The 17,351-nt window shown below is 42.2% G+C and overlaps 1 protein-coding gene across 1 annotated transcript in view; it reads left to right on the forward strand.

Annotated features, from left to right (window-relative positions):
• The first annotated feature begins 10,987 nt into the window (after positions 1-10,987).
• Positions 10,988-17,351, forward strand: part of LOC126272485 (synaptic vesicle glycoprotein 2B-like) — a 235,118-nt gene continuing 228,754 nt past the window's right edge. The window contains exon 1 of the mRNA XM_049975371.1: positions 10,988-11,035. Coding sequence (XP_049831328.1) covers positions 11,002-11,035 — 34 coding nt within the window. The 5' untranslated portion in view covers positions 10,988-11,001. The remainder of the gene's footprint in view (positions 11,036-17,351) is intronic.

Consider the following 17,351-nt stretch of genomic DNA (forward strand, 5'->3'; position numbering starts at 1 on the left):
ATGTCATCGGCGAACCTCAAAGTTTTTATTTCTTCTCCATGGATTTTAATACCTACTCCGAATTTTTTTGTTTCCTTTACTGCTTGCTCAATATTCAGGTTGAATAACATCGGAGAGAGGCTACAACCCTGTCTTACTCCCTTCCCAACAACTGCTTCCCTTTCATGCCCCTCGATTCTTATAACTGCCATCTGGTTTCTGTACAAATTGTAAATAGCCTTTCGCTCCCTGTATTTTACCCCTGCCACCTTTAGAATTTGAAAGAGAGTATTCCAGTCAACATTGTCAAAAGCTTTCTCCAAGTCTACAAATGCTAGAAACGTATGTTTGGCTTTCCTTAATCTTTCTTCTAAGATAAGTCGTAAGGTCAGTATTGCCTCACGTGTTCCAGTATTTCTACGAAATCCAAACTGATCTTCCCCGAGGTCAGCTTCTACAAGTTTTTCCATTCGTCTGTAACGAATTCGTGTTAGTATTTTACAGCTGTGGCTTATTAAAGTGATTGTTCGGTAATTTTCACATCTGTCAACACCTGCTTTCTTTGGGATTGGAATTATTATATTCTTCTTGAAGTCTGAGGGTATTTCGCCTGTTTCATACATCTTGCTCACCAGATGGTAGAGTTTTGTCAGGTTTGGCTCTCCCAAGGCCGTCAGTAGTTCCAATGGAATGTTGTGTACTCCGAGTGCCTTGTTTCGACTCAGGTCTTTCAGTGCTCTGTCAAACTCTTCACGCAGTATCGTATTTCCCATTTCATCTTCATCTACATTCTCTTCCATTTCCATAATATTGTCCTCAAGTACATCGCCCTTGTATAGACCCTCTATATACTCCTTCCACCTTTCTGCTTTCTCTTCTTTGCTAAGAACTGGGTTTCCATCTGAGCTCTTGATGTTCATACAAGTGGTTCTCTTATCTCCAAAGGTCTCTTTAATTTTCCTGTAGGCAGTATCTATCTTACCCCTAGTAAGATAAGCCTCTACATCCTTACATTTGTCTTCTAGCCATCCCTGCTTAGCCATTTTGCACTTCCTGTCGATGTCATTTTTGAGACGTTTGTATTCCTTTTCGCCTGCTTCATTTATTGCATTTTTTATATTTTCTCCTTTCATTAATTAAATTCAATATTTCTTCTGTTACCCAAGGATTTCTACTAGCCCTCGTCTTTTTACCTACTTGATCCTCTGCTGCCTTCACTACTTCATCCCTCAAAGCTACCCATTCTTCTTCTACTGTATTTCTTTCGTATTTGTTATCTGGGCTAATATGTTGAGCTGATGTGTCTCTATTTTTTCTCTAGTTCAGTAAGCAGACCTTCAAACATTCTAATAAATGCAGAGTGCCGACAGCCCATGGTGCTCCAAACGTGGTCGCACTGCTTGCTTGGATATCTGTCTTTCTGTAAACAAACACATTACGTGACTAAGCTACGTGACGTGGTTGTGCGTGCGTACATTTAAAAAAAGGGGAACAATTATGATTTTTTGTCTAATTTGTTGTGGGCTGATGAAGCGCATTTCACACCCCGACCGCCTGTCAACAAACACAACTGAAGAATTCGTCTACCGAAAATCATAGAACTGTCTTGAAAACCTCATTTCATAATGATAAAGTCACAGTGAGGTATGAATTTACCACATCAATTGTGACAGGACTCCTTTTCTTTGAGGATGTCCGAGGTGTTCCTTTTAAAACTGCTAGCATTACGGTTGCGATGTACGCCGGTATGTTATAGAATCCCATCATCCTTAATATGGCTAATAAACACCTGCAGGAAGGTTGGACTTTTATGCAGGATGCGCTCCATCTCACATTGTCACATATCATCTTTTGATGAGGTCGCATGCTGAACCGCCACTTTCGTCATGCTTTGTCTCCCAGGTTCCCAGATCTCAATCCATGTGATTACTGATTATTGCATTGTGTGAAGTCGCAAATCTACCGCGATCGTCCGACCTCATTAGGATGATAGTGGTGTGTGTGCTATGGCATCCCATTTCAACCTGTCAAGTGATGGGCCCGGACGATGATGACGAATCTAACGTTGGTTTACGAAAGGTCCTTGACAGACGGATCAATCATGGGTGTAATCATAGAATTTCAGAAATGTTTCTAGTTGAGTATGGGGAGGGGCCAGATGGGGGAGAGGTGAGAGATAAGGCTTCTAAATTAGCCAGTTTTGATACAGATCAGTTGGTCAGTTTCAAGACATGTTGTAGTATGAGAAGAAAATTTATAGGTGACACAAAAAGTTACCAGATAATTGATTGTTATCCACTCAGTACGTGAATAAAACTTTATACTCCAGCTTCCAGGCGGTTGGAAGTCGTAGTAGAGGTGGAGGAGTGCCCGTTTATGCTTCCACTTCTGGACGCCTGTCAACCATGATGCTGTATACAGAACCGGGTCCTAACTAAAAAGACGACGTGGAGCCTCTACTGTGTACAGTGCTCTCGTTCAGCGAACCACTAAATTCATAGTGTGCCACTGTCTGCTGTCTCGTCAAAGAAAGTCGTAAAAGCCGTCGCCGTATTGACAGTCCGCCTTATATTGATAGGCCGCCGTACTTCAAACGTATATTTGTATGAAATGGAGGATGGGGAAGTAAAGGGAAAGGACGGATGGGAAACTCAGGACTTTGTGCCGGACCCGGAACCAGATGCCCCACTTCTCTAGAACACAATTTCTGTCTGATCCAAATTCTCAACTTACCGTACGCAGCAGTACATCGCCCCCGTCCATCAACCCCCCACTCGCACATTATTGAATTACGTAGGAGTTCGGACGGTACTAGTACAGACACCAGTCAGATATATACTCCTCACACGTCGTCGTACTGTCTCTTCTTTTGGGGGGGGGGGGGTATGTCTATCTGCAAACAAGCCCATTCCCTTACTCAAGCTGCATGACGTGGGTGTTCGATCCTGGATGGCAAGGGAACCATACGTCTGTTTTCACTGGCTTTAGTCACTCGGGGACGTTGTTATCGTGCGTGATATGAGCAGCAATATGGCGGAACGACCAACTGCTGTCTCAATAGGACACGATCCTTTCGCTGTCGAATTCGGACGCGTTTCCCTTCTTACACGGGATACATCACAAGCTTCTCGTCGAGCCTGGTGGCCTAGCGCGGGATCGAATCCCGGCCGGGCCACAGAGATTTTCAGTGTGCCTTTAACGTAGCCTCCACCTCTCAAGGATGCGAGGAGTTGCCAAGAGCGACACGCGGTTCGCATTACACGTTAAACTGTATATCATCCTACCCTGGCTTGATAACCAGAATACATTAGGGACATTCAAGTTGCGCAGAGGTGGCGTCCGATCGAAAGACTTGCACACAGCCACTGAACCACACGAAATAAATATTATTAAGTGCTACTGAAAAACAACCGACGATCAAAGTTGTAATCTTTCGTTAAAATAAAAAATAAGTATAGCGTTACTCCTACTTACTTACGGCAGTAGCGTTAAAGTGCTAATCACTTGCAAATCCTGGCATGGAGTTCCATTTTAAGGTTTGTTGCATGCCACGTTCAAAGAGTTGCATTTTCAATGGACAGCAGTCGCTAACTCTCGAAAACGAAATAAACTATATAAAAAAAGCTGAAATAAAACGAAGTGTATTATTCTGCAGCATTATTTTTCCAATAATTATACTGTGTAAACTTTTTAAAGCGGGAGGAAGTACATAAAAACTCATTAAGGTAAATATTATTAGATAACTTCAACGGAAGAACAATTTAATCAAATTTTGTACTCAGAGTAGCCAAAATATAATCAACGCCGATATTTTTACGATGGATCTTTATTTTACTTTGGAGTCAAGTTCATGAAAAATAATTTACTCAGATTCACTCGCATCAGGTATGTAATTCAGTTTAAAATAACTTCAGGAGATAACTGTTCCACAGTATTTTGCATCGTATCTCCAATGTGTGTACGACGTTTCATTTAAATGGATTTATTAGCCTGAGAGAAAATGTATAAATCAAAAATGTAAAGCTCCCAGAGAGCACAAAAGTAAAAATTTAGGAGTGTGCCTTGCGGATCTCGCGAGAGAAGTGATTTCTGGTTGCGCTTTTACTTCAAATGCAAATATAAAAGTTTGAGATTTTGTTTCTATGGTATGCTTGTAAAATATCAGCCCCTTTTTAAAACTATCTTTTGACGCAAAATATATTTAAATGAACATCGTCATGTCAGCATCTTCCGCATAATTTTCTTTTTCCCACAGTTAAAAAATTGTATAACTTGCACGAAAAAGTGAACACTGTCTGCACTGTAACATTAAATTATTTCTTACACTTTGCCTACTGCATTGAGTAAAACTTCGGGGTTCCTCTCCTCAGTTCAGTCGCTGGCACATTTTTTATTCCAACTTTGAAGCTTAGGACGTCTGATTCGTTCTATGTACTTCTGATTCATACTGCATACTTCTTATTCATTCTACTTAAATCAATTTCTACTTTGCTTGCAACAGCTCCCTTCGTTGTTGTGACATTGCGGTAACTTGTTGGTGTCAGCTACAGCGTTTCCAGTAAGGCTCTCAGCTATCTATATTTCGTAGTCACGTATGCTGGCGAATCCAGAAAACACAACAAACACTGCTTTAGCTCGCTTTATTGTGCTTTTTAATTCAATCTAATAATGTATTGTTATGAAACGCGTCAAAAAATCTTAGGTCAGTACAAATAATTCTTCTTTAATTCACATGGATTTTAATGTTTTCCTATAATCAATGAAAAAAGCTAGAAAAGAAGCCAAATGATTGTGAAAGAAGCCGTACTTCCGGACCCCAGCTAAATCATCCATACGCCAGCTAAATAGTAAAGAAGCCAAAGTTAGCTCTAGAAGGCTGATTTAGCAAACTGCAGACAATGAGCAAATGCAGATTTCGTGCCCCCCTCCCCTCCCCCCAAATGATGGAAACAACTGAATGAAAACAATCGACAATCGACTCACTCGGCTGTAGTTAATGGGTGAATTACTCATTCATTCCTTTGAGGAAAACCAATATACTGGAGCAACCGAGCTTAAAACTAGGATGAGTCGGTTGAAGGCTTGCCTACTGGTTGAACTATTCATTCATACTTTTGACTGAAACCAGCCTGTGGGGGCAAAAAAGAAAACAGTCGACACAGTTCCGCATTCAGTTCTCAGCTTAAAGATTTGATCGTTTTGCCATTGTTAAATCATTATTAGTGACTGCACTGTTATAGCCTTTCGTCAATATTGTCGCCGATCCGATATTTGCTTTTTATTGAGTGCCAATAAGTAGCTTGTACTTCAGTTTTCCGTTCATGTTTACGTACAGTCGTGGACAAAACGAGCGAGACCCCTCGCCTATTCGTTATGCTGATCCGCACAGCTTTAAAGTCTGCTACACAGCATAAGAGGCAAGGCGACGAAGTGCTACCAATATTCTATGGACAGGCGTGAAATTGACAAACTATACAAACTTTGTCAAGCTGTTCAATCATATGTAAGACTATACGAGGGTTGGAACTTAAATAGTGGCAACTATTTATTCACAACCGATACAAAAGAGTTACATGTTTGCACCTGTTACTGTCCTTCAAAGTAGTCACCAGCGTTGTGTAGAACCCGCTGCTGTTACTCGCTAATAACAGTATTTTGTTATTTCGATTAACATTCCGAATGATTGTCACATAATCTGTGACATAAAGGTAGAAAATTCATGTTTTAGAGTCCAGAAAGCTCTACGCAACAGAAACTGCACATCATTTTGCCATTTTCATTGCGAAATTGCTGGGTTATTCATGTCTAGGGTAATAATAGAGGGCTGTTTGCCTGGGTTGTCTGCTAGCGTAGTGAAAGGTGTTTGCTGCTGCAAGGGAGGTCTGGTTTGTTTTCGGTTCTAATCTCGATGGAGGCAGGTAGACTATCAGTAAAGCAATTTTAAGAAATTCTCGCGCCCCCAATACGTTTTATTGCTACATTTATTCTGTACTGGTGCCCTGTGCCTGTCAATATGAAACTCTTGTAGAATTTCATACTTGTTACTGCCTTCCTTTTTCCGCTTCTGTCAATAATTGAATTGACTTACGTGTGGCACTGAATGATTTTTAATTGAATTTCGTTATGAATCTTCACGCATTGCTAAATTTGCACACTTTCATGGTAGGTCAGCAACGTTAATCCACTATGGCTGGTGTGAAAGTAGACACAAACCGTTTCGCGGCCGAATGCACATAAAATTTTGCTAATTCGTAACGATCTCGGGTACTTTGTCTTACTAGAACAGTTGTGTTATCTCGATAAGCTGAAATTCATTTATAGTAGTACAGTTTATACTAATTAGCGTTCCTTCTTTCATTTATATCTTATATTTACGTGTTGTGTTTAACACACTAATCAGCATTAATATAGTCTTACACATGATTGAAAACAGTCTGACAAAATTCGGATAGTTTTTCAATTTCACGCCTGTGCATAGTATGTTGGTAGCACTTCGCCGCCTTGCCTGTTATGCTGTGTAGCAGACTTAAAAGCTGTGCGGATCGGCATAACGAAGAGGCGAGGGGTCTCGCTCGTTTTGTCCACGACTGTACATGCGTTTCCTTAATAGTGAACAATGTGTCTCGATCAGAATGCCGAAAAGATCGCTCAGTGACTAGAGAATGTAAGACATCGTATGAGTAGATAAAATGTGATCCTCGAGATAAATTCCATAGGGTGTCTTAGTCGACCACAATGTTAATTGCACCTGGGGGTGAGGGAGCTTCGGTAGGCGTATCGGAGTTTTTGTCGTGATATTTCACGAGGAAACGCCGAAACACTTGAAAGTATACGCACAACTGTCTTGAAATCATTCACAATGCGATGTTTTCCTTAGTCAATACGTACTTGTTTACCGTAATGTCACCGCGCGTTTTCGACAACGGCCAGGGTAGACTAAGTGCAGTAATAGTAATATCGTGGTCGGGCAGTACAGTATCTGCAAGCATGATTCATGTTACAAAACCTTAATAATTATAGAAAATCAAAGAAAATTAACAAATGATGACAAATACTTCTTGCGAAAAATATTTCCCACGTGTGAAAGTATGTACTGGAAAAGCAAGCGATTAAGTTACGAAACAATTCAAAAAATTGTAAAAGTGCCTCTTGCTTACGTTACCTCAACATTTACCGAATTATTGGTGACCGCGCGGTATAGGGGGTCTTGTCACGGTCCGTGCGGCTCCATCCGTAGGAGGTTCGAGTCCGCCCTCGGGCATAGGTGTGTGTGTTGTCCATAGTGTAAGTTAGTATAAGTTAGATTAAGTTGTGTGTAGGCTTAGAGACCGATGACCTCTGCAGTTTGGTCCCATAAGATCTTACCACAAATTTCCAATTTTCCAATTATTAGAGAGGGGTGCAAACCAGCGGGGGAAAGAGAGGCAGAACCTCAACAATTTTAAATACATAGGTAAATTCTAATTTATGTAAACAAAAATTTATAAATTAATATAATGTTCCTCACCGAACGGATGAAGTACCAACCAGATAGATCACGTCTTGGTGAACGAGTGCTGCAGCCAGAGAGTCATGGGCAGCAGGTCGTATAGAGGAACCTATTGTGCATCAGACCACTTCCTAGCTGTGTGCAGACTTAAAATAATGTTCACCTACATGCATAGGAAGAAGAAGAAGACACTAGAACGTGCTTTGGGAAACAGCGAAAAAGTGTAATTAAAGAACAAATGCTGTAGAAATAAAAATCGGTCTGAGGCCTTAAAAAGTAGAAGCGAGAGGGAACGTAGAGCCGGCCGCTATGACCGAGTGGTTCAAGGCGCTTCAGTCCGGAACCGCGCTGGTGCTATGGTCGCAGGTTCGAATCCTGCCTCGGGCATGGATGTGTATGATGTCCTTAGGTTAGTTAGGTTTAAGTAGCTCTAAGTCTAGGGGATTGATGAGCTCAGGTGTTAAGTCCCATAGTGCTCAGAGCCATTTTTTTGTAAACGTAGAAGAGAAGGGGGAAGAAATAAGGGCCTCTGTACTAAGTGTAGCGGAGGATACGTTGGGAAGAAAGAAGAGAATCAAGACGAGAGGATGGTTCAACGAGACATGCCAGAAGACTATAAAAAAAGAGGAGGAAGATGAGGAAGGATTGTCTGGCTGACAGGGAGAATGAGCGGAAAAGAGAACATTTTCTCAATATCAGAAGGGGGACGAAAGGAATCCTGAGAACGCAGTTATTAGTTTATTAGAAGATGTTGAGGCAGAGAGCCAATTTTTCCAAAGTATTAAAAATAAGAAATGTGAATTTCATTAGAGATAAGAGCGGCGCCTTGGTAAATGACACGAAAAGAATTGTAGGAAGATGGGGAGAATACTTCTCTGTACTCTTGAAACGCACAGACCCAGATAAGGTGCTACCTACAAACACCACGGAAGAATGGAAAGGTGAAGAAGAATGGGAAACGACTGACGGTTCAAATGGCTCTAAGCACTATGGGACTTAACATCTGAGGTCATCAGTCCCCTAGACTTAGAACTACTTAAACGTAACTAACGTAAAGACATCACACGCATCCACTCCCGAGGCAGGATTCGAACCTGCGACCGTAGCAGCAGCGCAGTTCCGGACTGATACGCCTAGAACAGCTCGCCCACCGCGGCCGGTGGAAATAACTAAATAAGATATAAAGATTGCAATCACAAAACTCACAACAAGGCCCCAGGACTACAGAATGAGAGGAGAATTAATCAGAGAGAGAGAGAGGTGAGAACTTGCACTCAGATGTATATAAACTGCTCCAGCTGATATGGAAGAATGAGACATTGCCAGAAGAATGGAAATTGGCCATAATATGCTCGATATACAAGAAAGGAATCAAAATGAAATGTGGTAACAGCGGAGGTATAAGCTTGAAAAATGTAACGTACAAGTTACGATCTCTCATTATTTTCAGGAAATAACAACCATTCATAGAGAAAAAGATATATGAATACCAAGCTGGCTTTCGAGCAAACCGATCGACAAAAGATAACATTTTCACCCTAAAACGATAATTGTAAAACACTGGGAATATGATAAAAACATCTATAGTCTGTTCATCGATTTTCAACGTGCATACGACAGCATTCAAAGGAATAGCCTGTACAGTGCACTGCGTTACTTCAGAATCCCTGTGAAGTTGGTGGCAATGGTGCAAACTTGCATCGCTGGACCTTGGGCAGCAGTGCGTTTCCAATTGGGAAGGTCAGAAACGTTCGAGTTTGAGACAGGTCTCAGGAAAGAGGATACTGTCTCGTGTGTCCTGCTCAATGTCATCTTAGAGAAGGCACTAAGGGAATGTATGCAACAGGAATGGGCTGGAGTACAGATGGATGGCAATTTCATTTATCTCACAAGTGCAGATGATTTAGTACTGCTAAGTGAATCAATCCATCAATTGTAAGAAATATACCAGAAAATGGACAACTACGCACGCAAGGTTGGGCTAAAGGTGCAACAAGACAAAAGGCAGTTCATGCAATTAGGAAGAAGACGAGAACAGCAACAATTTCTTGAGATAGATGGCCTGAGATTCAAGAGAGTTCACCAGCCCAAATACTTCGGACAGCATAGAAATAGACATCAAGCAAAGAATAGCATTGGGAATGAAATGCATGTATTTCCTCAGGGAGACGCTTAGATCAAAATCAATACTAGTGAATACTAAGATGAGAATCTATAACACAGTGATATGCTCAGCAGTCATGTACAATTCAGAAACCTGGAGCACGACAAAACGCGAAAAGGAATAACTATTAATATTTGAAAGAAGAGCAATGAGGAAGATATGGGAACCAATCTTAGATAAAGGAGAAAGGAGAAAGAGGGAGAATGAGGGAATCCATCTCTTGATGCAACAACCAACAGTAATACAGAATATGAAGAGCAAAAGAATCCAGTGGGCAGACCAAGTAGTCCTTATGCCATAAGAAAGAGAGGCGAAGAGATCATTTGAGTGGAAAGCAAATACTAGAGGCTCCACAGGACGAGAAGACACCTGGTGGAACAGAACACAAAACAGAAATGGGTGGAGGCAGTTTGAGGAAGTAGCTCATGGTCTGCACGGCCTTTGACTGTTGGATGTGGTGTTATGTAATGTACCAGTTATCGACTTTTTAAAACCGACAAAAATTCTATATATAACGCCAGAAATATGAAAACGTTGTAAATTAAGTAAATTAATACACACATTTTGAAAATACATCATATTTTGAAAAATTTGCTTTTTTTCGCCTCTCTTTGAAATAACATACGTTATTTGTATTTGAAAAACGTTGGCAACCCTGTATAACCGGAAAGAATGTGTAAATAAAGTCGCTGAAACCGGAAGACGGACCGAAAGCATTCATATGATTGCCGTAACTGTGAGACTTGTGTCAGTCGATTGTCTCAGATTAAGTGAAACCACTCAAACCCGGAGAGTGAGTGAAAAAATCCATATAGCTGACGTGGCCGCAGAGATTAGTTTAATTGTTCGATTCCACTGAAAACACCGCCTGAACAAAAAAACAATCGGCTGCTAAAACCAGTCGGTTGTCCCATCACTAACTCCTCCCTCCAGGCCCTAGAATCTGATTAGACGGTTGGATGGCTGCGGTATGTTCGGCGCGTCATGTTATTGGGATGCTCTCAGGTCTTTGCCTTCAGCGTGACTTTCAATTGCTATATTAGCAAAACTCGCGGTATAATTACATTTGATCGCGACCAGATTGTGCATAGGGTACAACATCTCCGAAGTTGTGCAGAAAGTGTGATCTTTGTCAGCTGACTTCAAGATGTTATTCACAGTGCATCCGAGAGTATGACAGGCTACGCAATCACCGTGCTGCGGTCCTTACGCTACTGCGCATCTTGTGACGACACAGCTCGAGACAAGATAAATCCTTCGCTATAAGTAACGTGTATCCTTAAATGTACTCTGAACTGTCGCTACTGATAATGGTTTTCCTTTTTACCTCTCTACACTCGCTCCTCAGTTCAGTAATTCGTTAACAACCATGAACAACACAAGGGATCACAAGGACACCGAAGGTATGTCCCGAGTATGGAGAGGCTCTTGAAACAATGACAAAGACAATACGAAAACTTCTTAGGATTTACCGTTGATATTTCTGAACTGGTGTTCGATTACTGCATTGCATCCTGTATTTTAGCTTGTCCAGACATACATACAGGTACATTTTGTTATGCCAAAATAGTGATCTTCTTTTGAAATTTAAATCACGTTGAATTTCAGTCATATATGAAGATCTATATTACAAAGGATCATTTTGGTTTCTTTCCCAAGCCATCAGGCATCACACGAGCCATCGTATGAAGAAGAATGCTGCCTCAGCCAGAGTCATCCGCTTTGGGAAACAACACAATGATGACAGGGTTCATGTCGAATACCGCGGCTTTTAACAGCGGGTAGAATATCTGAAATTTCCGATATACGGAAATCGTTTCCTGGCTGGCAACCTTGACTTAGGTAATAATGTGGGATAAAGTATGTCACTTTGAACTTGTGTGTGTGTGTTCCTATATAAAATCTCGGAACTATCGCTTGGCCAATCCATTTTCGCTCCTTTTTTGCTGCGCACAGGAAGTTACAAGTGCTGACCACTAGCAGATTGCGTGGTCACACTGATCGCCCAAGCAACAATCAGGCAGCACGCCGCTATGAGACCAGGCACTCATGCTTTAGTCATGTCTTTTATGGGGCCATTTTTAGGCAACACGTATTCAACGACGCTTCATGAGTCACTAAAAATCCTAGGCAAGATAGGTTCGTGGAGGCACGAGGAAATAAACTGACTTTCACAGTCATTCATCGAGTAGTACTTGCGGGCAGTCTGCAGATGTCTATCATGAACCAAATTACATTAATTGTACTATTGTAGTTGTAATTACAGGATTCTTTCAATAAGTTTGTGTTAAGATTGTCCTCAACTAAGATGACAAACGTAGCTGTCTTCACCAGTCTCCGTGAGAAGCAAATGCAGGTGTGTGATGATTCTTGAAGTCTTGGAATACAGAATTCGTTATACAGTCTTTCTTCGAGTGAGACATTAGGTTAAGACTCTACCGATATATGAACGATAGTTACCCCCTAATTACTGTATGAGATATACCGTTGTCTAACAGTTAGCTGGTCAGTTATGATTGCCATGTAAGCTGGAGTTCACACTAATGTTGCACTTTCTTCATCTAATGAAGTTGTTAAACTTCCTTATGACGCTTGTTCAAAATTCTCACAATGCGACCATCATGATGCTGTATGCAGAACCTGGATTCATCCGAAAAAATTACGTTTTACCATTCGTGCACCCATGTTCGTCGGTGAGTATACCATCGCAGGCGCTCCTGTCTGTGATGCAGTGTCAAGGGTAACCGCAGCCACGGTCTCCGAGCTGATAGTCCATGCTGCTGCAAACGTCGTCGAACTGTTCGTGCATATGGTTGTTGACTTGCAAACGTCCCCATCTGTTGACTCAGAGATCTAGACGTGCCTGCACGATCCGTTACAGCCATGCGGATAAGATGCCTGTCATCTCGACTGCTAGTGATACGAGGCCGTCGGGATCCAGCACGGCGTTCGGTACTACCCTCCTGAACCTACCGTTTCCATATTCTGCTAACAGTCGTTGGATCTCGTCCAACGCGAGCAGCAATGTCGCGATACGATAAACCGCAATCGCGATAGGCTAGAATCCGACCTCTATGAAAGTCGGAAACGTGATAGTACGCATTTCTCCTCCTTACACGAAGAATCACAACAACGTTTCACCAGGCAACGCCCGTCAACTGCTGTTGTGTATGAGAAATCGATAGGAAACTTTCCTCATGTCAGCACGTTGTAGGTGTCGCCACCGGCGCCAACCTTGTGTGAATGCTCTGAAAAGCTAATCATTTGCATATCACAGCATCTTCTTCCTGACGGTTAAATTTCGCATCTGTAGCACGTCATCTTCGTGGTGTAGCAATTTTAATGGCCAGTAGTGTATTTGTTGGGTGTATTCCAGTCTCAGTCTTCCTCTGCAGTTTTTATGCTCTACAGCTCCCTCCAGTATATTGGAGGGTAATCCCTGATGCCTTAACACATGTCTTATCATCCTGTCCGTTCTTCTTGTCAAAGTTTCCCATATGTACCTGTCTTAGCTAATTCTGCGGAGAATCTTCATATTTCTTACCTTATCAGTCCACATAATTTTCAACATTCTAATGTAACACCACATTTCAAACGCTTTGATTCTCTTTTGTTCCAGCTTTCTCACAGTCCATGATGCGTTACCACATGACACTGTGCACCAAAAGTACATTCTATGGAATTTCTTCCAAAAATTAAGATCTATGTTTGATATTAGTAGACTTCTTTTGACCAGAAATGTCCTCTTTGCCTGTTCTAGTCTGCTTTTTATGTCCTCCTTGCTTTGTCCGTCATGGACTATTTTGCTTCGAAGGTAGCAGAGTTCGTTAACTTCATCTTCTTAGCTGTCACCAGTTTTAGTGTTAAGCTACTCGATGTTCTCATTCTGTTACGATTACAGTTCTTAAATCAGTTGCATTAATCTTGTTCTTCTCAAATTGTTGGAGAATAATTTTCAAGTGTAGTATTTCTCTGTAGTGCAGTTTCTTGGGAATATCCTAAAACGATGTGGGGTGATGGGAAGTTAGATTTTTTGTTGGGGGGGGGGGAGGGGGGAAGAGGGGAGGGAGAAACAGACCCTGAAAAAGTGTGATCCCATGTTACCAAATACTAGATCCAATAATACAAAAATTTTGAATGTAATTTAGATAGTGCATCCTTGTTGACAGTGAATTACCAACATTTACGTCACATCATCAGTTGCAGTACCTGTATTATAGGTCTAATGATCTGTGCTGACAAACAAAAAATAAAACCACCAGAAGACTAATCATCATCGGAAGATTTTAGCTAAACAAATGAAGCGTCTGACACCATACTGATACTTCGTTTTTATAGGGGTTGTAATTGTGTCTGGGGAGCAGGCACCATTAAATGGCTGGACGATTGTCTCAGAATGACGAGTGCAAGACCATAAGCCATGGGTTGCATACCATCAATTCCCTGATGGTCATGCAATCAAAAGAGCTCAATTATTGGGTACATTATTTATTCAGTAACACACTCATACAGATGTTGATGGTGAGGTCTCGTTGGCATGCATAAACACCCAGGCAGCAGTTGCTACCTCAGAATAGCACAAGGCATCATGCTTGGCCAATGGGAGTGTGAGTATGCAGGGCGGCTGAGTGTTGCCTCAGTGAAGTGGCAGTGGCTGGGGTGGCCTTTCAGACACAAGAGTGGCGTCAAGTGTCCAGAAGGAGTGTGTGCTGAACAACCCTGCTGTTCCCATCAGTCCATCAGGCGCGTGATGTGCTGGTGTGCAGGAGCTGTGCCCAGGGCCCCTTGGAGATGCTAAAGCTGCCCATTCACAGGCTGACGAGCCTGTCGACCTACCCCCCCCCCCCCCCCTTCCGCCACTGCCCTCCCGCTTCTTAAATAGGTCGCCGATCCATCTGACTGACCGTGTGGCAGACACTACTTGTGCCCAGTTGCATGGTAACTTTCACCATGCCAAAACAAAAGGGAAAAGGTCGAATTGTGGAGTGGTAAGTAACGGTCAGGGCTAGCACATAGCATTTTGCCAGTGGATCCGATGGACCTGAACCATGAACCTTACTGCTAAAGAATCATCCCCCGCAAAGACAAACGTGTTGGGGCAGACCTGCTCAGCAGGGGGTTTGGGTGACCATTCGGCCTGTGAATGGGCAGCTGAAGGGACTGTAGGGAGTCACGTTGGAGGAGGTTCCTTCTTGGTGCCACCGCCTTGAGCCCCACTTCCTTCCAGTCTATCAGTGGCCTGTACACCAATAGCGAGCAGAGGATGTGGCTAGACCTAGTCAAAAACTGATTGGCCCACGTGGGACTGACAACTGGCACGAAGTATTTCTCGACGTCTGCATAGTCGAGGTATTATTAGGGTCTGACTGGCGAGTATTTGTAGCTGCACTATCCAGCTTTGTTGTAACGACGTAGCCCTTCAGTCACAGAGGTGACCAAAACAGTGCAGTGTTGGGCCACTGCATGAGGAAATTCAGCACACCACTATGGCGAACTGGGGCGTTGTACCATGCTGTGTTAGTAGTATTTCAGCTCCAGCAGCAGGATTTCACAGACAGTTCCCTTGCCCACTTCTCCATGGGTTGCTAAGCCTGCACAGAGGGGTACTGGCGCAACACAGTATCAATGCACGTAAATGAATATGTTGTTTTTGGCGTCCGCGTGAACGTAATGCACACGTGAGCAACTGAATTACAAAACACTTACCCAGCAGTGAACAACATCCCCCTCCCCACCTTAGCCCCCTCCACACCTTAACTACACTCCCTTCTCTCCCTCCCCCCCCCCCCCAAGTTAATCTGCATTGCAAATTGGCACAGACTCCTTGAGAGACAGAATATGATATGGAATCATACAGAACCGTGACTGCTCAGCCCCCTATCACAGCTCAAGGAATTTGTTCTAAGTCATTCTTCCCTCAACTGCAGAACAACGAGAAGGTGCATTGTTATACTGAAGGTACAGCTTACAAGTGGTGAGCCACAGCGGAAGAAACAGATACACAAGATGGAGAAATAAATTTTTATACTGTCCTTCCGTAACAGATGATAGGACACCTACCAGAGGCGTCGTTTTCTCTAACATGAGAATATTCCTACGACCTGACTGAATATAGTCCTATTGGCAAACAGGATGTATCGATTAATGTGAATTTGTTGCGTACTGCTGCATGTATCGACGTGTAACTCAGGCCGGAAGACCAAGAAACCTCTTCCCACACTTCGAGTGTTCACTGACAGTGTTCCTACACCTATGACAAATAGACTGTAACTGATGTCAGATAAAACACAATACATTTAATTCCATACTGCGGAAGGCCTGAGCACTCCATTAGAAATAATAGGTGGAGATAAATCAATAAATGAAAGAGAATATTCCAAATTATTGGGTGTTCATACTGGTAAGAACCTGAACCGGAAGTTGCATGCTACAGATCTGAAATGACTAAGCTCTGTAGCTTTTGATTTATGGATAATATCAAAGTTTGGAGATGAAAATATCAAAAAAAGGTTATTTACTTTTCCCATTTTAGTTCATTAATGTCTTATGGCATCATATTCTAGGGTTACTCGTCATTGGATGTACAGGTGTTTACCGCACAAAGCTTTCAATAAGTATAGCGTGTCCACTCTAGAATCTGTTGTACTCGTAGGTAGCTCGTTAAATAAACAGGCTGACTGACGCCTCAGAGTACAATTATTCCCTTTCAAGTTTTTGTCAACAGTTAATCACAGTTCGGAGGGAACAGTAATATTTGAAGGAGAAATGACAGGTATCCATAACCCAGTGTTAGTGTGGCACAGATAGGAATGAGCTATACTGCTATAAACATTTTTCGTCGCTTACAGTGGTGTGAAGAGTTTAATACACAACAAAATTGACTTTAAATACAAACTATAATGATTATTAGCTGCTTGATTACTACTCATTCTCGACAGAAGGCTACTGGAAGTGAGGGCACCATGGACCTATGTGTACGCCATCTCCCTGCAATCTTATTAGTACTTCTTCGTTCTAAATCGAACTGTTCATCTCTCGAGTTGGGATTCATTCGGACCATTCATCCAGCGCGCTGCTGCCTTCATAAACATCTGTACAGATTCACATACGGGAGCAGCGACTTTGTAATAAACCTCTGGTAACCCTGATTTCCATAGTCTAATTCAGGCGAATATTATGGCCCTGATTTCAACAAGATCACGGTTACTTTCCTCCCGCACACACATGTAAATCAGCTGGGTACTATCTTTACTGACCTTGTAGCTGGTGGCGTGTTGCGCCTCCAAGTGCGTCTATCTTATCACCATCTGATGTAACAACGGCAGTTTTCCTTGAGATGTTCCACGACTGCAGCCTTTGTTCTCTTGTCCTCCTTGTTCCTGACTTATCAGTAGCAGTGTTTATATCTCATCTCGCAGGCAGGTCTGACGAGCCTCGATCTTAAAGTTATTGAATAATTCCATGCTTCCTTCAGGAAATGTAATATTTTATTTATTTATTTATTGGTGGTCTTCATTAGGTCCGCTGCTTAGAATCTAAATCACACTTTAACTTCTCAATGTTTTTGTAAGCATTATTCTATAACTTTGGATGGTGGTATTTTAAAAGGTTTGGTTGTTTCTCTTTTGATGAAACTTCGTTTGGACCCCGATCTTAAATAGCTGCTGGGGACAGTATCTGATAGTATCTGACTTCCTCGGTCATCTTGGACCATGTGTA

The sequence above is a fragment of the Schistocerca gregaria genome, chromosome 5, assembly GCF_023897955.1.
Source record: "Schistocerca gregaria isolate iqSchGreg1 chromosome 5, iqSchGreg1.2, whole genome shotgun sequence".
NCBI lineage: Eukaryota > Metazoa > Arthropoda > Insecta > Orthoptera > Acrididae > Schistocerca > Schistocerca gregaria.